This window comes from Lepeophtheirus salmonis, chromosome 6 (genome assembly GCF_016086655.4).
Source record: "Lepeophtheirus salmonis chromosome 6, UVic_Lsal_1.4, whole genome shotgun sequence".
NCBI lineage: Eukaryota > Metazoa > Arthropoda > Copepoda > Siphonostomatoida > Caligidae > Lepeophtheirus > Lepeophtheirus salmonis.
This window is the reverse complement of record NC_052136.2, coordinates 39,031,592-39,057,354: the sequence shown is the minus strand read 5'-3', so window position 1 is coordinate 39,057,354 and position 25,763 is coordinate 39,031,592. Positions and strand designations below refer to the sequence as shown.

The 25,763-nt window shown below is 29.6% G+C and overlaps 1 protein-coding gene across 6 annotated transcripts in view; it reads left to right on the top strand.

Annotated features, from left to right (window-relative positions):
• The window catches only part of LOC121119790 (uncharacterized), a 245,522-nt gene that overhangs the window by 173,523 nt on the left and 46,236 nt on the right, over positions 1-25,763 (top strand). For all 6 annotated transcript variants that reach the window (XM_071889418.1, XM_071889417.1, XM_071889415.1 and 3 more), the window contains 3 exons: positions 7,224-7,413; positions 14,660-14,786; positions 15,823-15,991. In XM_071889418.1, the coding sequence (XP_071745519.1) occupies positions 7,229-7,413; positions 14,660-14,786; positions 15,823-15,991 (481 nt within the window). In that variant the 5' untranslated portion in view covers positions 7,224-7,228. The remainder of the gene's footprint in view (positions 1-7,223; positions 7,414-14,659; positions 14,787-15,822; positions 15,992-25,763) is intronic.

The following is a 25,763-nucleotide window of genomic DNA, read 5'->3' as shown; positions in this document are numbered from 1 at the left end:
AGTCTAGATAACAGAAAACGTTAAATAAAAAAGCATAAATAACCATAATTTTGAAGTATATACATACAGTTACAATGCTTAGATAGGTGTCATTATGTAGATTTGGTAAATATACTTCATATAGGGGAAAAATCAATGAAGATAAATAGAAGTTTGCACTCTACCAAGTGCATTTTTAGTTTTAATTCAATTATTTCTTTCATTTTGATACTATTCTATTAATAGACAAATATCCTTGGCTGAGTCAAAAAAGATGAAAGGAAAAAAAAGGTGAGCACTCCATGAATTGATTATTCCCTGGACTATCCCCGGAGTTCTAAAAAATATGATCTATCAGTATGTAAAAAAAAAAAGAAGAAGCATGATAACTCCGACAGTTTGAAGAATGTTTAGGATTAGCTGTCATGACGTTTTATTAGGTTAGCTGCAATCAGCAATGAGAGGAAGAAAATAAACAAAAATATCACTTCTTATCTAGCAAAGACATAGGCAATAATTACTTGAATGTTGATCTTCAATTCTATTCAAGTTCCAACAAGGACTTACACTTATAACTTTCCAATGCATCCTCATTGTTAATCTCACCGTCTTTCATGGTCAGATGCATTTCACACTTAATTATTCCCTCCTCGAGAATTAAAGCGTAATGATAACAGCTTTGGAAAATAAATTAAAAAACGATTCTGATTTTCGTAGTAGAAAACAATATTTCACATGTTTTGGACAAATTTTCAACTATCTCACGTCTTCTGAGTCCTCAACGCTATTTCGTCCACTTCTTTGCTGCAGTAAGGGTTGCACTCTTATCCTCAATAACTTTTTTTAATGCGCTATTTTTTTAAAGAGTATAAGATCTGATAAATTAATATGCATATAAATATACAATTATTGATAAGCGTTTGAATTAATAATTTTTGCGCAAGAACTTTCATTACTCTACTCATTAAATGAAAAGATTTCATTCAGGTTTTGTAATATGAAAGTCAATTTTTTTATGGACCACCTTTTGTGTCTGTGTTTCCTATACATTAACTATCCGAAAAAGTCAATAAAATACGTAACAGAACTCTTATGCTCCTGAACATTGACATTTATTATTATTTATTATCAAAAGTTCTTTTAAAAGTGTATTTTGAATGAATTATATAATTAATTGTTTGGTTGGCATAAAACTTAATGCATAGAAATATATCAATTTATATAACGTCTATACAAAATTTCAATATAAATTGCTACTTTTATAAACAATTTAATATGCCATATTTAGATTAATTAAAAATACTTTAATGTTATTTAATAAAATATAAAACCATTTAGGTCAATCATTTTTAACATCTTATGTACATTCTTTACTGGACTATGAAAAATAAATAATCAGAATTTAATACTGTTGCAGTCAAAACCAGCTTACAAGAAAGCAAGTCACACCCAATAATTTAAGAGATTTAGACATAATCTCAAATCTATTTTTACTAATTTGTCAAAAAATTGACAACAATTAATTTTATTAATTTCAAATTGTGACATAAAAACAAAACAATTTTGACAAATTAAAGGTGCCTTTTCGACAAATTTAACAACAAGGTTTTAGTTCCGTGGTCATGTGCCTGATGTAGTTACTTGAAACAAGAGTTTGAGGTATCAGACCGAGAAGGAGACACCTTTTCAAAGTCTGGAGATTTACTAATATGTAATGGTGGATCGGTCCTAAGACTGATTTCCTTATTATTCTCACCCCCTTTCAGTTTTATTTAGTCAGTCCGTCATTCCTACAGTCCTAGCTATCTTTTTATTTCCTTCACTCCTAGCTAGGATTAAAGAATATAAAACGAAAAATAATGAATGATAGCTAGAACCATAATAAAACTTGATTATTATACTCTCTCGTCTCATACCTCCTACCTTAAACTGCAGGTACCTTGTCTCTTTGAAAGAAGTCATGCTGAACAGCTAAAATGATGCAGTCAATGATATTATAACACTGGATGCAGTTAGGAACTACGTCTTTTCAGCTGATGTACTTACCATAAATGACTGATAAGGACCTTTGGCAAATTAAATCAGGAGCGAACTGTTAGGACTGCAGTATCTTTTTCGACCTAATTAACACTACCAGTATTCCATCAATAGAACATAAGACGCCATTGACAATTACCCTTTGTGGTTCTTCAGTTTCATTTTTGTTGTACCATCTCCCCCATTCTGTTAATTTGATTGCCACAAGGACGGGCATAAGAAGAAGAGTTGCTCTGAGTTTTTATTCACGAATGGATAGAATGTGCAGTATTTATTTTCCACTGCTGATTAATTTGTGTAGAGTGAGGATGATGTCATTCCATATCGGAAACACTTTTGATCATAGGAAGAAAAAGAGTTTACAAATTCTGTTATAGCATCCCCCTTAAAACCTAAGATCCTCAGTCTACGTCTTTCAACAATTGATGCTCTGCGTTCCCACCCTTGAGCTTTTGCCATCTTCAATGCGTCTTCTAATCATTTTTGAGGATACTGCCCCATGTAGAAAAAAGAATGAGGTTGGAGGGTAAATGAATGTTACTTGAAACTGATGCAGTTCATGACTTTTAGGTGTCAAGATCGAGAGGAGTACTAATATCTTCCAAAAAAATGACCCTGCCTTGATATCGATCTCTTCAAAGTCTTGATACCACTAGTAGGTAATCAATAGAACATTAGCTAACTTATAATTATATTATATAAGAAACCAACAATGCAGAACAATAACCATTGGTATGTGTATATATATATTTATAAATATTTTGTTAGTATATAGTCTACAACAATAAAATATCGTTCTAAAGCAAAGTTAGTTTTATGAAACGTGTATCACCAAGGAAAATGTCTAAGGATAATGTAATAACAATAAATTCATTGCACTCTCGTACGTACATAGGCTTTTGTTTTGTAGAAACAAAAGCAGGAAAGAATGTGGTAATGGGGAGGGAGAATTCAATGCCTTGTAACCCTCTCCTCTCCGCCTTACTTACAGAGCATACAATAATAATAGCCCACTGTTAATAAGTCATAAATTTAAGACTTAAAACGACTACTTTTGGTCATTTATTTTTAACTATATCATATAAATGCTACAATGTTATGTATATTTGTAGCTTATTAATGAACTCTGGTACTCTCATAAATTACAGTAATTATTGTGGATCATAAATATGGAGTCAAGTGATATTGTTTTTTCACTCAGTTTTTGCATGTCTTATTTATTAATTATAAAAAAAGGCATCTGCTTTTGGCTTTAAAGTTTTAAACCTCCATATTGCGTCCAGTAGGGGAATTCAGGGTCAGAATTTTTGATCTTTGGAAATTAGAATCTTTTTTCATTTTTAAAAACAAAAATTTAATGTGTTATTTAAAAAAATGGTTAAAATAGAAAGGTTTTGATGTTTATTTTAAATCGAGATTTTTTAATTCTTGGTACGACAAGGAGGATTTTTTCCTTTCAAAGTAATTGACCGTCTATTATTTTTGTTGATGTTTAAATATAAATAAATAAATAACTTTCTTTATAAACCACTTTTAAAATTAGATTTGTAATTTTTGGAAAAAAATATGATTTTAGCACTTTTTGATGAGGGAATACATTTGCATCACCGAAAGGTGGTGGTCATAAGTTAGAAATCCACATATTTTTCCTCTTAAGTAAAAACGAAAGTATTGCTATTAATCCATCAGGAAGTCCATTTGCATATCAAGTACAAATTTTCCTACTTCAGGAGCGTGTCAGATTCGAACTCCCGCACACTGATTTTCCGGAAATAAAATTTGAGCCAGAAATTGGCATACCCCCTCAATTTGACGATTCCAAAACTCATGTATCAAATAATATGTGGGGGAAAAAGTAATTTCGTATTTCCTGACCTTTTTTTAAGTAAGTATATCTTGTTCATTATTGGCCACACGGGATCATACGTTAAAACGTTGTAAATGTGTGGGTGTATGGTATATTAGAAACGTTTTTAACAGTATTGCACTTGACCGGTTCATTAATAAATTATCATGCTTCGAGTATGGAGGTTTCAAAGGAAGAAATTCGGCAAATGTTACATTTTTCTACCTGAAAGGGAAACGTCGAAAGGTACCAATAAAATTTTTAATGTATACGGGGCCGATATTCTTTCGGTTTGTGTTTCACAACAGTGGCTCTAGCAATTTTGTTTCTGTGAACTGGAGGTCTACCAACAACTGGCAGACCTGTCATCGAAAATGTTGATAAACTCATAGGAAATATCGAGATAAACCGTGATGTTAGCAGTCGTAGTATAGCCCAGGACCTGATTATCGATCATAGAACCGTTTTGAACCTTTCTCTAGATGGCTGGATAAAAAAACAAAAGATTAGGAGAGGAATTGTGTTTCATCAAGACAACTCCAGGCGTACACATATTTGATGACGTGCCAGAAGCTCGGAGAGCTCAGATGGGAAGTTCTTTTGTATCCCCCTACAATTTGAGCCTGGCCCCAAGTGACTACCACCTATTATTTTCCATGGCCAACGCCCTTGGGAGTAAAAATTTGGCCTTAATAGAGGTCTGTAAATATCGGTTGTCAGAGTCTTTTGCTTCTACGAGAAGGGCATTAGGAAGTTAAATTCTGTTTGGCAACTTATTGAACACAACAGGGCATATTTGGCTTCAATAGGATGCTTTTAACACTTCTTATCAAGCATTGAAATAAAGCGAAAAATACGAAATTACTTTTCCCCCAACTTAATATGATACACAGGACGTTATAGAGTTTAGCATAATCTTTTAATAATTATTGTTCAGGAGGAAACAATATAATATAAAAAATTTGCATACCTAGGCGTTAATCATGCAACGATATAAAATCGTAATTTTCTTTTTGCTTCGAATAAATATTAATAAAACTACACCAACCCACCTAGTTATTTAATATTACTCCTCATATCAAAGTGTGATAAATGGTTTTATGCCTGCTCTTATCGATGGTGTTTATCTTTTGGTTTACCTTGAAATCCCCTTTTCAATGTTGTATGTAAGTATTATTTTTGTTTGAAGTAATTGAGCGGTGCATTTATTTAAAATAATGATTGATTCGAGTATTACGTATTATGGTATATTATCTTATACGAATTTCTACTCGACTCAGAACACAAAAACTCATATTCAACTGCTTCTAAAATTTAATCACGGATCAACTTCTGTTGAAACTTGCCATCTATAGATAAAGACACTTGACAGGCAATTATTAAAATTACAAGGGGCACTGCGTCAGTGATAATTTTCAGACGGCTATAGTATATCTGATATAGTGAGGGATCTCGAAAATATAGCGTGTCCAATAACGAGGTTCCGGAAGTAATTTGTTAAGAATAACTGTAAAAGACCAAAACGGTGATTCAAAACCTCGTTTTTTTACCCAAAACGCCCAAAATATTCAAATCCGCACTGAAAAATTTAATAACAGTTTAAGAAAAAAATACTGTATCGAGTTATGAATTAGTGGGAAGTTTCCAAGGTGAGTAACAAATCATAAAATACAACTTCAACTCCAATGTTAGTCAATTTCTTGATCTTTGACACGAGTTAATTTGATCAAGAACCGATAAATCTATAATGTTTGGTTCTGTCACCAATAACCAAAAAATTATACCAATTATCCAAATAATTTTTAAACGATAACTGAAACTATCGCACCAAAACACCAAAATTGTAAAATAGGCAGCTTATTTTATCCAGTCTATTAATGATTATTTATTAATTAAAAAATAACTATGTCAATTCTCGCTCCTTCCTTCTCCTTGCACTCTATAAAATCCCTATTCCTACCATTTTCCATCACTAGTGATGATACGATGAATAGTTTTTGAAGTAATTTTTGTGTTCTAGTTACATATATTCATTTTTGTAAGATTACAAATTTAAAAGGATACCTATTAATCCATTGATTTATTTTAGTCCCTGATTGTACATTTAACTGCATTTAAGACATTTTCATTCATGAAATACTTTTTAGGTTAAATAATTACATAATATATTATTTATTATTAACAATAAGGCTTATTTAAAATTATTAAACAAAATATAGCTTTTTTTCTCTGCTCTAAAGCCCCTATATATAACTATTGAAATGACTAGTTTTTTTCATGCTCATTTGCATCATTAAATACATCATTGATTAAATATATAATCCGCATATATTCCAGGTCTATTTAATTGTTCAATTAACTTCTTAAAAAAGTTGATATAATGTTAACCAATTCATTCCATTAATCGATACGTGAATAAGTATTTTAGTATATATTTGTAAGAATAATAATAACAGATGAACACTTTGATAGGGGCTTAGAGAAGGAGGGGGCGTTTCTTTGGTTTTCTAAGAGCCCTTTTGTATGTAGTACCTTAAATACTAACACACAATAAAAGAAGCAAATCACCTAACCTTTTTAGGCTACATAGCTACTAGTATTGGGATTGTGGTTTGGAAAATTTAGACCGGTATAATTGTTGATGGACCGAAATAATTAAGTTATTTATAGAAGTTTTAATCAGTCTCATTTATAATTCGATCTAGACCGGTTTTTTGATGTATTGTGAATGACCTCATGTGTGTTTCCAAATTTTGAACATCAATGCAATGAGTTCATAAAAATTTTAAAGTGGTTCATAGGTTTAAAATTTATAAAGTTGTGTAGAAAATACCTGAGCAAGTTTTCACACAGATTGGTTTGCACAAACGGCCATAATGAGACAATGGTACCGTTTTAAAACCTTTAGTATTACATATATTGTGTTCTTTCATGTATAAAGATTATGGATATAATTTTTTTATTCTTTAAATCTGTGTTAATGACTTTAATGGCCGAACGCCTTATTCTCTTGATTTGCTTGTAGGAGTACTTTTCAAATTTTCAAAGGCTAGATAATTTCATATTTTGCTGAACTCTTTGTTTAATAAAGTATGAAAACATCAGCAACGGTCGATCTAAGAAATAAAAAATTGTGCTTAGCATATGACCCAAAAACTCAGTCCACGTTATGAAATACATCTGATCGGAATATTTGTTCAAAATGGTTTTAAAAAAATTATTAAGACTGAACAGAAAACAAATCGGTCTTGGGCCAAGTTTGAACACCAATAGCTCCATTATTTTTTGTATGATATGATAAAACTATTATTGCAATTTGTTAAAAAGTATTAACCATTTTTTTTTTAACTTTTTTTTTCAGACACAATGTTCGTCTTCATATTCCCTATTTTTCTACTCATTGGATCCATCAACTGTAATTCGGATAATTCACCATATCACGGAAACAACCTTGGAAGCAAAGTTTTTGAGTCATCCTCCTCCTTGGACTTTCGCCATCACAGCCCATTACCAATTTTGTCAGGATCCAATGTTTGTACAGAACAAAAGGCGTAAGAATTGATGATATAATTTGCATATTTTTAATTTCTTTTTTATTCTTATTTAAAATTAAAGTCTGCCAAAAGAGATTAGATTAATAAAGATGGTAGCTCGCTCTCTTTCTCCCTCTCTATCTCTTTTCTTCGTTAAAAAAATAAAACATAATTTTTTTATATATAATTTTTCCCCTTTTTTCATTTTATTTTATTCTTAACTGACTTCCTTTTGCATTATTCTTCAATAATTAGTTGAAATAATAATAATTTTATATATCTGTTTTCTGACAATTTAAATGAATTAAAAATTCGTACAACAAACCTCTAATACATATACAGAGATTTACAATAAAATTGGCGCAGAACTACGTATAAATATAAAGTGTAACCATGAATGCTTTTGCTCATGAATGACGGAGAGTAACGCTGAGGAGTAATATGTATAAGTCTTTGTTTGACTCGGTGTAGAATTGAAGATCGACATCGGAGTAATTCCTGCATATATCAGGCTTAGGTACAGTTTACAGTTAGGTTCATGTTTATTTCCCTCATCTCATAGCTACTCGCAAAAAAATTAATGAAACGGCAAGGTAGAGACTTGTTACTCGTTTTGTACTTGAGTCCATATTTTGAAGCCTTGTGACTCAAATTGATCACACAATCAATTAATTTTCAAATCTATGAAAGGCATTTCAATTTTTTCATTGGATACAAGGTATTCTTTCAAATATATTTTATTGTATGTGGACTTGAACTAGAGTCTATGAACATATTCAAGAACTTAAATTTTACTCAATAAAAATGGTCAAGGACATGGACTAGTGAGCAAAGACTTGAGACTTGACTTTGGGCAGTATAATAACTTTTTTCCACGACAGCTATTTTATAGGTAATTACCTGGAATCTTATATTAATAGGCGTCTTTATACCACTAAGACCTCACAAGTAAACTACATCAAGGAAGAAATTATCAAAATGGACAGGATTTGTATGAAAAAGTCTCGTGCTTTCTTCAGAACCAAGAGTGAGAAGGTCATTGAGCCTACAAGAAATGGATTCCATAGAAATACCATCAATTTTTGAGGCAAGGTTTTTACGCCAATTTTGTCGCCGGCCCCTGTATAAGAAATTTTACGTCATATATTACTCTTTTTTTTAACACACTCAAATATATACATAAATACATACTTAATGATGGCTTTTGTATGCTGACAGCACATTCAAAAAAAAAAAAAATATTATAATTATATTTACAACGGCTTTTCCAACACCATTCGATAATTTAATTACGTATAATAGTTATTATCATTCTTGTTAAGCAAAAATATACAAGTGTTTACCAAATACATTTACATATTTGATATGGACTGTCGTGTTTTTATGTTTTGCTCTATGTAAATATTTACTTCAGTATCTTTTTAGGGATTCAAATATGTAATTAAATATATGTACAAAGTTGCTTTTTATATTTTAGAAATACTATTTTTGTGTTTTGCTACATAATATATTTATGTTGATCTCACTTTTTGAACTTCCAAGTGTTTTTGTCTACTTCTAATTCAAATAATAGATGCGTATATGAAAAATAAATTGTTATTCAACCAACAGTGCTAAATTATAAGATTCTTTACGTAATAAATGTTCTACATTTATTTGATTTCTTGTTTTTTATTTTATTTTTAAATTTCAATGTCAAGTTTAATATATATTATATAGTTTCTACACTCCTGTTAGTAAGTATTTAGATTTTAGACGTACATTTATGTAATTTTTATAAGTCTTATCTCACTCCGTCTCTAGTAATAATAATGATAGGAATTACTCTGATGTGGATCCTCAATTGTACTCCGAGCCTATCAAGGTCTTACATTTATTTATAACTCTGCGTCAAATCCTCAGTGTTGTTACTCTTTGTCTTTCACACACCAGTGATTACTTTATACTTATAAGTGATATGTTCTCTTTTCAAAAATATAAGAACAATGACAATGCCTTTTTGAAAAAAAAAATGTTCAGATAGTAACTATTAAATCTACTCTTCCATATTAATATTATTTTCATCAATGTCCATGACTATGATTATAAATTATAAGCATTTTTGTTATATATATAGAGAATAAACCGAAAAATAATTTAATGACCCTGAAAATTTGAAAAAAACATTTTGTTCAATATAAATTATTTAAAATAATATATTTTAGACAAGATACGTGTAAAATAATTGTAAAAAATAATCTTAAACGGGCATTTACTTGATTTTCAATCCCGTCATTTTAATACTGTAAAATTTAAATAATCGAAATGAAACCAATATTATTCAACAACCTTTTTAATTGCAAGTTTGTATAGTAATTAATAACCAAAATTTTAAGTCTAGGTATCAAATCAATTACTCCCCCTATGCAAAATTATACACTTTTATTACATTAATATACAGGCATAGTTGGAACTAGTATTGTTTATATCATTATGGATTCGGTAAAGTTCAGTATTAGGACCAAACTTATCAGATCTTTAACCGGTCTTTAAGACTGTCAGCCCTAGACCTATTTAATAAAAAATAAATAAAGTTGAGGGACGTCACCAAGGACAAAGCTTTACAAGTTTTAGGCCTGATATGCAGGACTGAAGTTTACCGAACTGAGACTTAACTGGATTGGACTGCAGTCCTAAATCAGGACTGACACAACACTAATAGATAGAAATTAATCAACAACTACAAAAATTGTTGTATACTTCAATATACAGTTATTACTAAATTTTTAATCAAAATATAAGGAACGGTTTATCTGTGTGGGGAATATACCACAATATACAAGGAGTCAGAATAATTCCAAACACTGCGTTATGTGTTTATTTTATTTTATTAAATAAAGTTGAGTGATTTTTAATCAATATAATGTTCCGCTTCATTACTTCTCTTTCATCTTTAAACATTAATTTTTATGGTGCACTTACAATACAATACAATGAATGAATGTACTTCTTTCATTCAAGAAGAGTAAAAAAACTATTATAATTATAGTTCTTTATAACTATAAAAGTATAGTCAATGACTTTTTTCCCCCCTCACCTTTGACTCGATTACCCCATATTTTTGTTTCATCTCCAGCAATACACTACATGAGTGTATATCTAACATTATAAGTCCGATCAATTATTATAGTCTATCTGCATACCTATATACTATAGTACATTTGTCTGGAGTACTATGTATGTAATTTTATTATGAAAGGGGAAAAAATCTTGAGAGAATAATTTAAGTACCTTTTTTTTGTCTTTGCTAGAACTAAAATTCTCTTTCTTTATTCATGAAACTTTTTTTCATTTTTTTCATCGATGTTATCTAGAAATTAGAAAATGTAAGAAAAATTAGACTTTTGTATGTGTATGGATGTGTTTTATTTTTCGTCTACTTATCCACACTTTTTTCCTTACTGCTTTTTACACATACATACACACATATAATATGTAGCAGTCAAAGCTATTTTTTCTTCCTTCTATTTTGAGTATGTACATATGTATAGAAAAAATATGAACAATGATTTTCAGCATAGATAAAACAAATATTAAATTTGTTTTACTTTTCTGACTTGAACATATGCATGGAATATAGTATCTATTCGTATCTAGGTAGAAAATGCAAACGGGAGATAAATTTTTCTAACTTAAATATACCTAATAACTAAGTCAATACTAGAATACTTTTTCCCAAAATGGAATCTGGATTAGAATTCTTGTGGGTGGGAACACAAATCTTACTGTATAATAAGCAAATGAGAAATTCCACACTTATACTTTAAATTCATAAATGCGTAGAGTTAATTGTTAGGGGCGTCCGTGGCTGGAGTGCTGAGCCTCTCCCCCCAGAAAAAAATTAAGGAAATTTTAATAGAAAATTTAATATTTGTAATTAAATTTAATTTTTCGATTTTTTTTTCCAAAAAAATTAATTTTCTGTCAAAAGCTATGGATTTTTGAAATTTTTCATCAAAATATTTAATTTTGAAATTTTTTTTAGAACAGCTGTGAATTTTTTTCCAAAAATCTTAATTTTTCTATTTTTTCCAAAAATTAAAAATAAACCAAGCCCCTCCAAAAATAATATATAGTCCTGATGACGCCACTGGTGATTGGAGCTGGTGATCCTCCAGATAGCTTTAAAGCTCATTAGCTACTTTTTCTTAATTATTTTATAATCACTATTATCTTTTTTCTTCTTCTTCTGGCTGATGAAGATACACAGCAAATGGAGATATCTACGAAAATATTTATTATCATCAATAGTAGTTTTTTATTATTTATTTTAAAGTTAAATTAAATGTACTATTTAGATACATGCAACTACATTTATGTTTTATATGTATTTAGAAAGTATAATGAAGCATGATATCCTATTACAACTTTGTAGAATATCATGCAAGGAAAATTATAAATATATATGTACTTTTATTCGAAACAAGTACTAACATATTTAAGAGATACATATAACTCATGTTATGACTAAAAAAATTAAGTTCTTAATAGCAATAATAATATGTAAAGTTGTAAGTTTTGTATTTTTATATATAAACAACCTTTTTATTGCAAAAGTAGTTTTTCTGTTTGGTGAATACAACTTTAGATAGTTAAATGATCACTTTACCTTGTATACCTATAGTGTGGGGAAACAAAATTAGAAACATTTATCTATATGAACTTTGACACGCTGATTCTCATGAACCACAAAAGTTAAGTCAATAATTCTTTTAGCAAAGAGATTAACTGACGAAAAAAAAAAAATAGTACCAAGCAAAACATTCCGGATTTTGTCTGGGTGAAAGGGCTACAGTCCGTACATCCCCCTTCTCAAGGAGAATTAATTACCACATGACATATAAAATTAAGAAAAGCGAGAAGATGGTACATCTGTCAAGTACAAGGTCTTTTTATTCGCGAGATGTGTAGGAGGCTGCTGGAACAGAATTCAACAGTCGTGAGGATCCTCAAGCGTTATTGGGAGATCGGTATACTTGGAGACTAGCTCAAAGGTTGCATAACAAGGACCCCTATGATCATCCAAGTACACCAGGGAGAAGATCCGGAGGAACCCCTATTGCAGCATGTGTCAAAAAGACAAGGACCATGGAGTTCACCGGTATGCAATGCAGAAGTTGTTCAAATTTTAGCTCAGCATGTGTGCATACAATTGTTAGAAGAGGATCAGAATTTGGAGGGGTTACTACATCTTTTTTGCATTTTTTACCAGTTAGTGGAGCTGTAATTACTTATTCCAATAACAGTTTTGTTTGAAAGTTGTCCATATCCTGGTACCATTAATATACGGTTTAACGAACAACACTAATCCTTAGCCTTTTTGAAAATACAATCTGCCTCTTTAAATTTTGGAGCCTTCTCATTTCTTTAAAATTTAACTATCATTACACGAATGTTATTAAAAAATATATATATGCCTGATTCAAGGCACAAAAAATGTATGATTCATATGTTGGATTTAGCAAATAGCCTAAGCTATCCATCATTTCTACTTTTTTTCTACGTTTTCCTTTCTTTAATGTTCACTCATTTCATAGGTCATTGGTAGGTGAATTTATAGATATGTTATATATATTTGTATGAAGGATAGTTAGAGTTGAAAGACAGCTAATGGAAAAACCATTTTCCAGTGAAGCAATTCTCTAGTAACATATTATTTGGCTTTTTAGTTCCATATATGTACCTATAAAGAATACATTTTACTTTAAAAAAATATATAATATGTGGTGAGTTAACACAAAAACAATATGGAAGAACAGAAGTAATAAAAATAGATGTGTCTTTATTTTAATCAATTGTATATACTGTGCAAAGGTATATCATTTCCCGGGAAATCGTCTTTGAATGAAATATTTTCAAATCCCTGGAAATATGGGGATCCAATTAATAATAATGGGATATTTAAGTATATCTTTTTGTATTTTTTGAAGAATATCAACATTTTTGTTTAGTTTTAAATAGTGATGGGACGATTATAGTAAAAATTCCCAATTCTGATTCCAATTTTTAATACTTTAATAAAAAGTTCAAAAATACCATTTTGCTATCAAGGGCATTTTGCTTGTTGTTTTTTGTTTATTTTTTGGCCGGGAGTATTTTCGTTTTTGGATTATTTGGAAAATAAAATTGAAAAATTACAGATGTTAAAAAAAAAATTCCAAATTAATTTCAAATATAAAATTTGATTGTAAAATTGAAAACAATTTACAAAAATTATAAGCCCATACCCATTCTCAAAAAAAATTTCAAAAATAACCATTTTCTTACAAAAAAATTCAAAAATCACCAGGTGTTCTACAAAAAAAACTATTTTTATAAAAATCCATACTTATTCACAAATTTATTAATCATTATTTAAAAATTATTTGGAAAAAAATTAAAATTCATATATTACATTTTTTTGAAAAAAATTGAAAAATCGAAAGTTATTCACTAATATGAAATAAAATTTTTTTTAAACGTTCAATTTCATAGAACTTTTTTTCAAAAATCAATAGTTATTAACAAAAATTAACCTTTTCGGAAAAAAAATTGAAAAATTTAAGTTTTGAAAAAAAAAATTCAATTTAAAATTTTAATATATAATTTGATTTTTAAATTTAAAATTTACAACTATTTACAAAAAAATAAATTTGTTTGAAAAAAATTTCAAAAATCTTCCGCTGTTTGAAATTTTTTTAATAAATCTCAAACAGGTGCTCTACAAAGAAAAAAATATATTTTATAAAAATCCGTACTTATTTACAAGTATTAAATTTTTTAGTAAAAAAGCCATAAAATATTTGTAATCAAAATGTAACAAAAATTTGGAAAAAATATAAATTCAAATATTAAATTTTACGCTTGAAATTTCAAAAATTTATGGTCTAATATATTAAATTTTTTGAAAAAAAAAGTTCAAACGTTAAATTTTTCGGAAATTATTTAAAAAAATCTATAGCTATTAACAAATGTTAAACTTTTTGGAAAAAAATTAGAAAAATTACATTTTTTGAAAAAAATGATTTATGAGAATAATTTATTGATAGAAATTTGTGATAATTTGTTAAAGAATAAAAATGTGCTTTAAACTGATTTTTGATCAGAAAATCCTTTTAGAGTGTTTTTGTGTTGACAAGCTTTGTATTTGTACTTGTTCGCTTCTGTAAAACTAAATTCCAATCCATGTAGTTAAAAATATGAATATAAAGTATATTAAATGTTATTCTTTTTTCTTTTTTAATAGATACACTGTGGCTGTAAAGGTTGAGGAGAAACAACCTTATCGCCAAAGAACATATACCTGGTGCTGGGCCTTTCCTCCAAGATGCTCTAAATATAAAATACAAATCAAAACCATTTCTCGAACTGAGGTATAGCTAATCACTTTATTAATGATTGGAGATGTAAAAAGAAAAAAAAGAGACATTCACAGTGGCTGTAAAAACAACGTCTAAAAGGATGTAAACTGATATGCTACTGAGTCTTAAATTAGAGAGAGAAGCTGTTATTATTTTGCTGCTTCATCCAAAAATAGCTTTTATTTCATTATGGCTACAAGAGTTAATAAATTAGCCAAAATCACTAAAAAAATTGATACTATAAATTGTAAAGTTATTCAGACGATAAAGTAAAATCAGGGTCCTTATTCGTCAAATTATGTATTATAATTTTTTTGATGACCTTCCTTTTTATTATTAAGAAAAATACTCATATATATATATTTTTTTAATTCGACTTTTCAATTTATTAAATTCCATTTTTAAATATTCTTTATTGGATTTTATCTCTAGTTGTTATGAGAACGAAGTAAAGAGTCATTTCCTACTAAGTTTTTTTATTTTGTATATATGCTTTTTGAGTGATGAACTTACGCTAAGAAGGGCTCTTTTTTCACATCTCTAAATTAATATTCCATACTTGTTTAACAATAAATGTACTGTTTTAGGATGTTTCGTTTTCATATATATATTATGGCAAAAATACATCTTTTTATATATAATTTAAGATGGGGTTTTCTCTACTTGAAATCATTTGTAATGCATTTTTGCATTAATTACCTTAAAACAAGCGCATTTAATTCAATTTTAATATATTTAAAACATAAAATATCCAACATGAATTTATCATATTATTTTAATGAGTTGGACCCCTTGAATTAAAAAGTACTTTATTATTCTGAATTCAGACATTTTACTTTTTTTTAATCACAAAATAACCACAAATAAAATAATGCTAGACTCTAATGAAAAAGTCTCTTAAAAAGCTGCAACATACGAGTTTGAATTAAGTGCCTTCATTTTAAGTTAGTCCATATAAAAAAAATGTATGAAGGTGAAACTTCTGCAGGGGGAAAGTTCCCTCGGCGAAACTTCCGGTCATCTAAATATACATATTATTTTCTTCTAGATGATTCCAAAATGGCGCCCTGTTCAAGTTTGCTGCCGTGGCTATGCGCGTAGTTCAAATGGATCCAATTGTGAGCCAGTCTGTTCTCAACGCTGCTATCATGGTCGATGTGTAGAACCTGATAAGTGTGAATGTCAGCCAGGCTATGGAGGTCCTTCTTGCTCCAAGTGTAAGCATTTCTTAATTATTTATTTATTTATGATGGTAAAATTGAAAATGAAATATTCATATACAAATATATATACTTTTTTTTTTTTTTTTGCAAAGTACGTATGGGGTTTTGACAAAATTATATTATAGTTACTTTGTTTTTCTTTTTCTATTATCATATATATTTATGTACAATATTCAAACTATTCTTTTGGGATTTTTTGAATGTTATATATTATTTTTTACGCCTACATATCATAATTATAATTCATTTTTTATTTAAAACAAAAAATAAAAACCTAGGTACGTAAGATTAAATTTGAGGTTGAATTATTAATTTTAATATTTTTTTTTCTCTCTTCCCTTATTACTATATGATTATTAATATTTTTTAATATCCTTTCACGAAGATTAGAAGAATATCTTAGGTTTTTAAGAATTTATTTGTTTCATAGAGGCCCTGTACGCATTTCAATTTTTATTCCTACACACTGTAAGACTTTATGAAAGCTTCCTTAATTCCTGGGGTGTTCATTTACCCCTTAAATGAAAATATCATTAGTTTATATCATTTTTTTGAAAAACTTTTTATCTCAATGTTTAATATAATTATTATATCCATTTTTTGCGGTATTTAATTGCAGTTTCTGAGCACTTATCAAATTTTGGAATTATTATAAATATTTAAATGATATTCATCTATCCCAACGATAAATAAGAAAAATATATTTGAGATGGAGAGATATATGAAACATTTCTTGCTTAATAATTATGTATATTTTATAATTTATGTTAGAAATTATTTATCCACTATGTACATTCTTCACAATTTAAAATTATTTTATTCTACTACTATTTTAGATTATTAATTCATTTGAATAAAATAAATAGTAAAAAGGTATTTAAATAAATGTTTAAAATATTCATTTTAGTGATGGATGGCCATGCAATTCCCAGGTTAGAATTTAAAAGAATTTAAGCAGGGTTAACTTTGCCTTATTACTAATGAAGTAAAACACAATTAAGAAAGCTAAAAGCTTCGAAGCGGAATCGGAATTATGGCAGATCCTGTACTGAATGGTCAATTAAAATTTAAATCTCATTGAATTTTAAACTTCAGCAAGATATGGTTTATTAATCAACAATAGAGTTTCAACAAAATTAATACTATTGATATATATTTTCCAATCTATGGAGTAGTCCATTAAAATCTGAATAGTGAATTTTAAACTTCAACAAGAAATAATTTATTAGTTAACTATAGAATTTAAACAAAATTACTAATATAAATAGATATGTGTCTGAGCTCTCTTAATCATTAATGTAACCATCTTTAGCGACAACGATGGTTTTGAGGCAGCGGTGGAAGACCTGGCACCCGCTGTGGATGTATTTCTCTGTCATGGTGTCCCAGTACTTGCTGACAGTGGCTTTGAGGGACTCAATGTTTTGGATGAGGGACACTGCAGGGCTTCCCTTTGACATGAATCAAAAAGGTGTTGTCAATGGCGTTTGCATTAGGGATATAGCTTCGCCAAAAGTGTCAAAAAAGAGTTCAAAGGAACTCCAAAGACTAATTCAAAAGAGTCTTGCAACAAAGGAGATGGTTTCTTTCATTATTGGCCTAAAAAGTTGCCTTTCCAACCTCACAAGATTCTTTCCACCGACTTTTTTGATAGTTCTCTGGACGGTCTGGTGTGAAATCCAGAGATCCTTGCATAGGCCCTCTTGGATTTGGGATTGGTCTGGGCTGTTTTCTTTAACTCATCCGGATCCAGTTTGGTCTTTTTGACAGATCTCTTGTTCCCTTGCAACATTTTGGATTTGCTGACAGCGTAGAAAGTGATCCTGTAAATGCCCATTTTCTTGGAGTCTGCGAATTGAAATTCGTCGAGTATGTTCAACAATCATTTTTCTACTTTTACGTAAGCTAGAGAACTCAATTTTGCTTTGTTTTGTAACTAATTGCTTATACTTTAATATTTCGGGGTATGAATTAATTTCAATTACTCAACCTTCATTAATGATTGAATGGCAAATGCTCAGATTTCAATGTACCCCCAGGTATATTCGTTACATTAAAAAAAATCATCTGACGGGATCAATGTTGAGTTTGAAGTGTTGGCACGGCGTTTTCTAACTAGCAAAATTGACAATGTTTTTTTGTAATCAGCTGTCAAAGTTTCTGTTTCTTTTTCCAAAATCAACCTTCTAAACGTATAATGGTTGAACTTGGATTATTTCTTGTTAAGCTGTGAGCAATTCTCTATAATAGCTTCATAGTTGGGAAGAATTGGACAACTACCAACTGATGCTGTGTTTTTTTCTGTTTTTATTAGGAAGAAAGGCAGTGATATACAAAGAAGTGTTGGATATTCATTTATAAAAAGCTTTTTATTTACAGTAGATTTGCTTCAGAAATATTTTTGGATTAGTAACATTTATCTGACCCTCTCCGTAATCCAATGTATTTTTTTAATTAAAAAGATAGGCACCTGACACATGTATATTGTATATAAGTTTGACTTTGGAGTCATAAATAATTATGTATATACCAATCCCCAGCTCAATTTAATTACACACATATAAACTCTACGGCACTCTTGAATTAAATGGATATAATTTATTTAATAATACTTACGCTGAATAAATGAATTGCATATCACGTTCGTGTTTTATAAAATGTACTTCATATTAGGTCTTCCATAAAACTGTTCTATAAAAAAGTAAATGTAAGTTTCTTGATAAGTAGTAATGGACTACCTGATTTAAGAGCTTTATTTCCTTGCAAAAATAAATAATAACCATGACGGATAAGTGAGTGTTTGAAAAAAACAACAAACGTATTTATGTGCAAATGAGGTATTAGGAATCCCCATCTGGGGTTTCTCAAAGATTTAAGGTATCCATAAAACTGTTTAATACGTTAAAAAGATTTTCAAATAATCTGGAACATTTTGTCATCGTCCCCAATTAGATCAATCTAGGACAATACCTAGTGAGGCAAACATTAAGGCAGTTTAGGACAAGATAGCACAGATTGCGTTGAGAGTGAGGCCGGGTATACCTTTAACTCAAAGATTGAGTTATTAAAAGCAACATTGGCTGCCGATACCCTAAAGTTATTCTCCTGTATGTTTCTGTATCGTGAGGAGAAGACCTTTACCCTGGAGGGTGGAATTTGGAAGCGAGAATGCTGAGGTTAGAGGTAGAATTGGTCACATTCATTTATTTATTATGCATTTTTTTAAAATTATAGTAAATATAGGTGATAATGCTAACTTCAGCTGGTGAATTTAATACCACTACAGCCTATTAATTAATTAACATAAAAGAAGACTAAGCACACCCAACAACCTTTTTTTCCTTTTGTAGTTTCTAAACTTAGTTATTTCATTACAAAAATGACATTCATACTTATTAGTAAGGAGTGAACAAATTGTTAATTGCATTATATTTTAAGATTGGAAAAATTAATTGTTAAATCGTACTTAAAATTAAATCCTTCATGTGACTAAAATGTGTGTAAGATATTATGAGCCACCCTGTAGTATTTGGTGATCTTCCATGTATATATTATGTGAAATAAGCAAACAGACACAAGTAAGACATGGAGCAAGGGATCCAAGGACGAATTAATAAATTGACGAATATTAATTTTGTATATAAGTATTTATATAAAGGAAGAAAAAGGGGGGAATAAAGAAAGTTGAATGGAAGGATCGTAATTGTCTTTTCATTCCTCACAACCGCCCCCTCTCCCCCTTCTTTAATACAACCATATTTTGTACTGATATTACTTACGTACAAATATTTAATTTATATTGCAACTCTCTGTTCTGAATTTCAAACGCCAAAGTGTATTCATAGAAATATCGAATAATTGACTACATTTACATATTGAATCGGATGAGAGCAAATTTTTCCCATACATCGACTCTTGCTTGAATTGATTAATAGTTTTTGCATTTATTTTCTATTTATCTTATGGAAAAATGCAATGTAAGTTCAAATCAACTTCTTTTATTTTTCTACTTTGAAATAAAATCTCATGTTGAAGCCTTGACACGCCAGCGAACAGACTGGCAGCTATTGTCGATGAAGGCTGTATCGGCGGCGTATCAAACTGTTATGATAGCAACTCGGAGTGAATTTAAATTTGGATGAGAGGTGTGGCAGAAATTTTTCTCCAAGATGCACCAAACTGAAAAGTCTAGGGGGTTGAGGTTAGGGCTGGCGAAGGGCTACATGGAGGCAAACCAGAAGTGAGCCATATTGTTGTTGTATAAGTTTTGGTTCTTCTTCTCTGTGTGGGTCGTCATTAGACTTCTTGATGTTTTAGGCAGTTCAGAAGGAGATTGCAGTCCTGTTACCTTTTTTATATTGCTCTGATAATTGTACACTAAGAGACATAGGATAAAATCAAAACTTATTCATTTCTCTTTTAGCTGTCGTTTGGTTGCTTAATCAAACCTCGTAATTTAAGGATACTGCCAGTTTTGATTCCCCACTCTGTAGAACTACCTCAAAATATTCGTAAAAATGGTTCAAACTTGGTCAATCTTATTCTTATTATTTTTTTCGAACAATACTTTTCAATTTCTAAATCTTTACTTTTTAACAAAAATAAAAAATAGTTGACACTCTAAAATATATAAAATACTGCATTTATTAATACAATATATCAAAATCAATCCCACGTCATCCTTTATTCACATACAGATGTTACCTGTAATATGTAGTCATTGATTAGTAAAGTAAAAATGGAAACTTTTTAAAATTCGTAGAAGGAAAAACAAATTCCTTAACTTTTTTCTAAAGGTTTTCTATATCTATACCTTTATATATGTGTGTATGTTTGTGATAGGGTCTACAATCATACATAAGGTTGAAGAGATCCCTTCAAATGAATGTATGTACATATTTACATTCGTTAAAGTATGTATTACATACAAAATACATATATAGCTAGGATTTATTTTCCAGATTGTCGCAGTCTACTAATGTCAATAAATCACGGAATCATTTCCTATGTGTTTATATACAGTGTGCATAGATAGGCAGAACCGCAATCACCACCTTTGGAATTCAATTTTTCCCTGTAGATCATGTCGTTGCCTTTAATTTTCTTTCTCAACATTTCATCGGAAAATAGATTAAAAAGAAGCATAAAATCAGTGGGTAGTAGTTAGGAAATTGATAAAGAAGAACAAAATTCGGTTGCCATGATACCTTAGGTAATTTTAATGCTTTTTGCGCAATATGTCGGAGAGACGTGCCACCAGCCATTACAGGCGTTAATTTGATTATCCTTCCCCTTCTATGACGACTACTGATGCTTTCACCATTGTTAACCTTAACCTTGAGCCTCCCAATGGGGGTTCTGCACATATTAAGTGTCTTTACAATATCAGAATTGGTAAATTCGGCGCGAACTGAACAAGCCACTTCTTGCCTTATTTTGCTCCAGTTTCGTCAATATAAGACTTGGTACTAAGGTGTTCAAAAGGTAATAAATTTGGGGTTCTTTTTTTTCAATGACACTTTTGCATAAAATTAACCAAGCCCCCTCAAAACGCAATTAAAGTGATGTTCCAAAACTTTTTGACGGACCGTTATATATATATTATATTTTTATTTTTATTATTTTTTTTGGCGGTGTTTTTTGGATCATTTAGGAAAAAAATCTAAAAATTTAAAATTCAAAATGTAATTTTTTGGAAAAAATTGTAATTATTTGATTTTTTGGAAAACGGATCCAAAATCCAAAACTATTCACAAAAAAATAAAAAATAATTTAAAACAATTTCAAATATTAAATTTTTTGGGAAAATATTTCAAAAATTTAATTTTTAAATATATCTGCAAAAAATTCATATATTAAATTTTCTGGAGAAAATTTTTAAAAATTTATAGGTATTCACAAAAAATTAGGAAAAATGATTTTTTGGAGACACAATTTGAAAAATTACGTTAAATTTTTAAACAAAAAACTATATATATATTAAATTTTCTAATAAAAAGCAACAATTCCTTAATTTGGGTAAGGGGCCAGAGCCCCACCAGACTTCTCCTTGCAAACGCCTCTGTAATATTTGTGATAATGACGAATGTTTGTCCTTTATACCTACATTCTATTATTAAATGACGTTCTTTATTGATTCCTAACTCCAATTAGTTTTTTAATGCCTAATTTCTTTTTCAAAAGATGGGCAAATATAATATTACTACATTAATAGATATGAAAAAAATTTGACACCCTAATATATACTATATACTACTTTGTTAAATAAAAAATATTTACCTTATTTTGATCGTATGAAATAGATATCCTATTCAATAAGAGCTATCAACTAAAAGAATAAAGTCTGTCATTATTAATTTTATTTGCTATTAATACAGACATAACTCAACGAAAATTGTTTGGAAAAAAGGAATTTTCTATTGCGAAATCAACACTTTCATTGAAAATTATTTTAGGCAAAAAGGAAAACAAATAAATAAAAATTTGTCCAGATAAATCTACAAAAATCGTTGGAATATTTAAATTGTATCGTGTATCCAAATGTCCAATAAGTATTATATCTTCTTACGTGCTACATTATAATTTGATCAAGCTTGACAATACAAGCAACATTTTGAAATTAACTAATTATACTGCTATTTCAAGTAGAGTCTCATATCTTTGCTCATGACTCCATGTTTTTGAATATTTTCATGAAGTGCAGCTCGAATCCTAGAATATTTTCATTGTGTCAAGATGGAGTTCTCATAAAAAACGACATACCTTGAAAAGTAGTTTATTTTCAGTGAAAAAATATACTTATATTCTTAGCTTTCCCGTCCACAGGGAACCATTTGGAAATGCAAAATATTTATCAGTTTTGGGCTTACATCCACATGAAACCGGAGTTTTGTTTCACCTCGAACGTTATTTTTTGAAAACGGATTTAGAAAGGGAAGAATCAGACATTAAAAAAATATATTGGTAGGTTTGTGTTCCTCTTTTCAATGCCAATTAGTGCTATTTGCTACAATTTTTTTTCAAAATTAGTGCAAAACAGTTATTAAAATTTTATTCTTGAATTTTGGTTTTGCAATTTCTTGACAAATTTAAAAGATGGATCTCTCATCTAGGTAAATTTTTTCATGCATATATGTTTGTATGTTATTTTCAGTTTATGACACATTTTTTATTTATTCATAATATACATATATATATAGATATGTATATTATACACAGTGATGTAAATTATGTGAATTTTGCAGTTGGCCTGTTTTTTGGAATTTGTAATCTGAAGAATGAATTTTCTTTACCTTAGCAGTTGCCATTATTACTTATTTCCTGATTAGTGATTATGCTTTTCTAAATCGATTCAATCGTAGGTAAATCGAAAAGAGGATTTGTACTTTCTTTCATTTGAAAAATGAAAGTTTTATTTAATCATGGGATCATGACTCATTGACAAGCAATTTCATGGATCTTGTATTAAGCTACTTCATCTGCGATTATCAAAGAGTATTCGATAAACAACGATAGAAGTTGTCTAGAAAATATATTTATATATTATAAATTCTTTCATTAAAAAAACAAAAAAAAAACAAGAAACAACTTAAAAGGGAAGCTTTGAAGAATAGTATAATTTATATTCAAAGAAGTTAAAAGTAATAAAAATATCTTAAAAAGAAGGATTTTCTTTCCTTTGCAAACGAAAGTAGCAAGACATTATCTGTTAATTCCTTGACCTATGAAAATGGATTCATTTAAAAAAGTATCAACTGGAGCCATCACTTTTTGTAGAAAATATCACCATATTTTAAGTTTAAAGGACTAATGGACAAAGGGGTATTTGTTTTAGTGCTAATTTTCAATTGTAGAGCTTACTTATATTTCTTAGTAAATGTAATTACCCAATTTCTTATGACATATTTTTATATTACGGGGGTAGTCTGAAAAGTTTCCAACCTCAACGTGAAGATGGCAGAACCCGTAAATAAAAGCTGCTCACATCTACCTGGTATCTGTTGAACGTTACTCACTAAAGTTTCAGTTGTGTAACAGTCGTTTTAGAGATTTGATGTGAGTGTTTTTGTGAAAATGGACGACACCAAATATTGCTCTGTTGGCACAGTTGATGTGCAATAAATCAAAGTTCTAGGGGGGATTAATTACTTTAGATGGAACTAGTATACACCGTTATAGACTGAAACAAAAATACAGTCCAAATAGTGGACTACAAAGATTTTCGTCATATGAAGAAACCTTCGGGTTTTTATTGAAAAAACTGCCGGGTACTATTTGGACGGGTTAAAAAGATGGGAGCATCGCTGGGAGAAGTTTGTAGAGTAATAAGTAGACTATTTTGAAAAATAAAAATACAGAAAAAATGTTTTGTATCTTTTATAGGTTGGAAAATTTTCTAACCACTGTCGTATATATTATTAAATGTAGACCTATAAATTTTTGTTTTTTTTGTTACTAAAAACTATTTAGGTAAATCAAAAGGAGGATTTGTACTCACTTGCCTTTTTTTCACATTATTTAATCATGAGATGATGACTCATAGACAAGCTCCGTTTTTTCAAAGAGAGAGAGAAAGGAAATAATTTTTTGGCAAAATATAACCTCTTTTTTTGGGGGGAGGGGGAAGGGGGGTTGAATGAGTTTAAAACTTTGCAAAATTTAATGGAGGCATTACATTTTGCAAGGTATCAAGTTTTTTGCTATTTTTTCTTCTTTTACAACTCTTTAAAATACTTATGAGTTTTGATAAATAAATACGTGTAATAGAAGTGAATTGTAACCGAATACCACAGCCATCATCGTTTTTGTAAACTGAGACATTTTTCTATTCTTTTTTACTACATATGTATATGCAGGTATTTCCATAAATTATTATGAATTTAGAATTGTATTCAAAAATGTTTTGTTTTGTTTTTAACATTCTACAGAATAGGTATTGTCTTTGGAATTATCACAAAGTAACTCAAATATCTTCATTGTTATTCTGTATTGTGTATTCTGTCTTTCGTTTGAACTTAATGTTTAGTTCTAAACGTATTGTATCTCCACCCACAAAAATATTAGACAATAGTGTTGTGTGGGTCCTAATTTAGGACGGAAGTTCGGTCCAGTCGCACATGTTGCATTAAAAAAAATATATAATCTTTAAATAAGAATTTAACTGAAACACAATTATCACTCCCCTAGCCAATATGGGGGAGTTAGTGGGATCGGAGGAATAGTGAGGCGAATGTCCTAGGCCCACTACTGTCAAGGGGCTCCTTTTAAGTTTATTTTATATGTCTAAGATAGGGCCCACCAGGGGCATTGTTAGCTTTAGTAATTTAGGGGGGCTTAGCCCCGAAAATTATCAACACTGTAATACTTATACAAATGGATTATTTTTAAATAATTACAGGGTAGAGCAGCAAAACGGGGACTCGAGATATGGATTTAGAAGTACATCAATAATTTTGTATTTTCAATAATAGGGAAAAAAAAAAATTAACAAAACATGTGGACAAGGTTTTTGCAAAACTTTTTTCACTCAATATGGCCACTGTTGTTATCAATCACAGCCATTACACGTCGACTGAAGGCCATGCAGGAGTTGATGACAACCTCTTCTGATAAGTTGTCCCATGCGGTTTTAGGAAAGCTCGCCTTCGTAAAATTTGTATTCTGTCCTGGGATTATTTGCACTGGGAAAATTTGTATAGGATAAAGTTCGGAAGACTCGCCTTCCTTTATTTAATGTAAATAATAATTTCACTTATCTAATAACTAA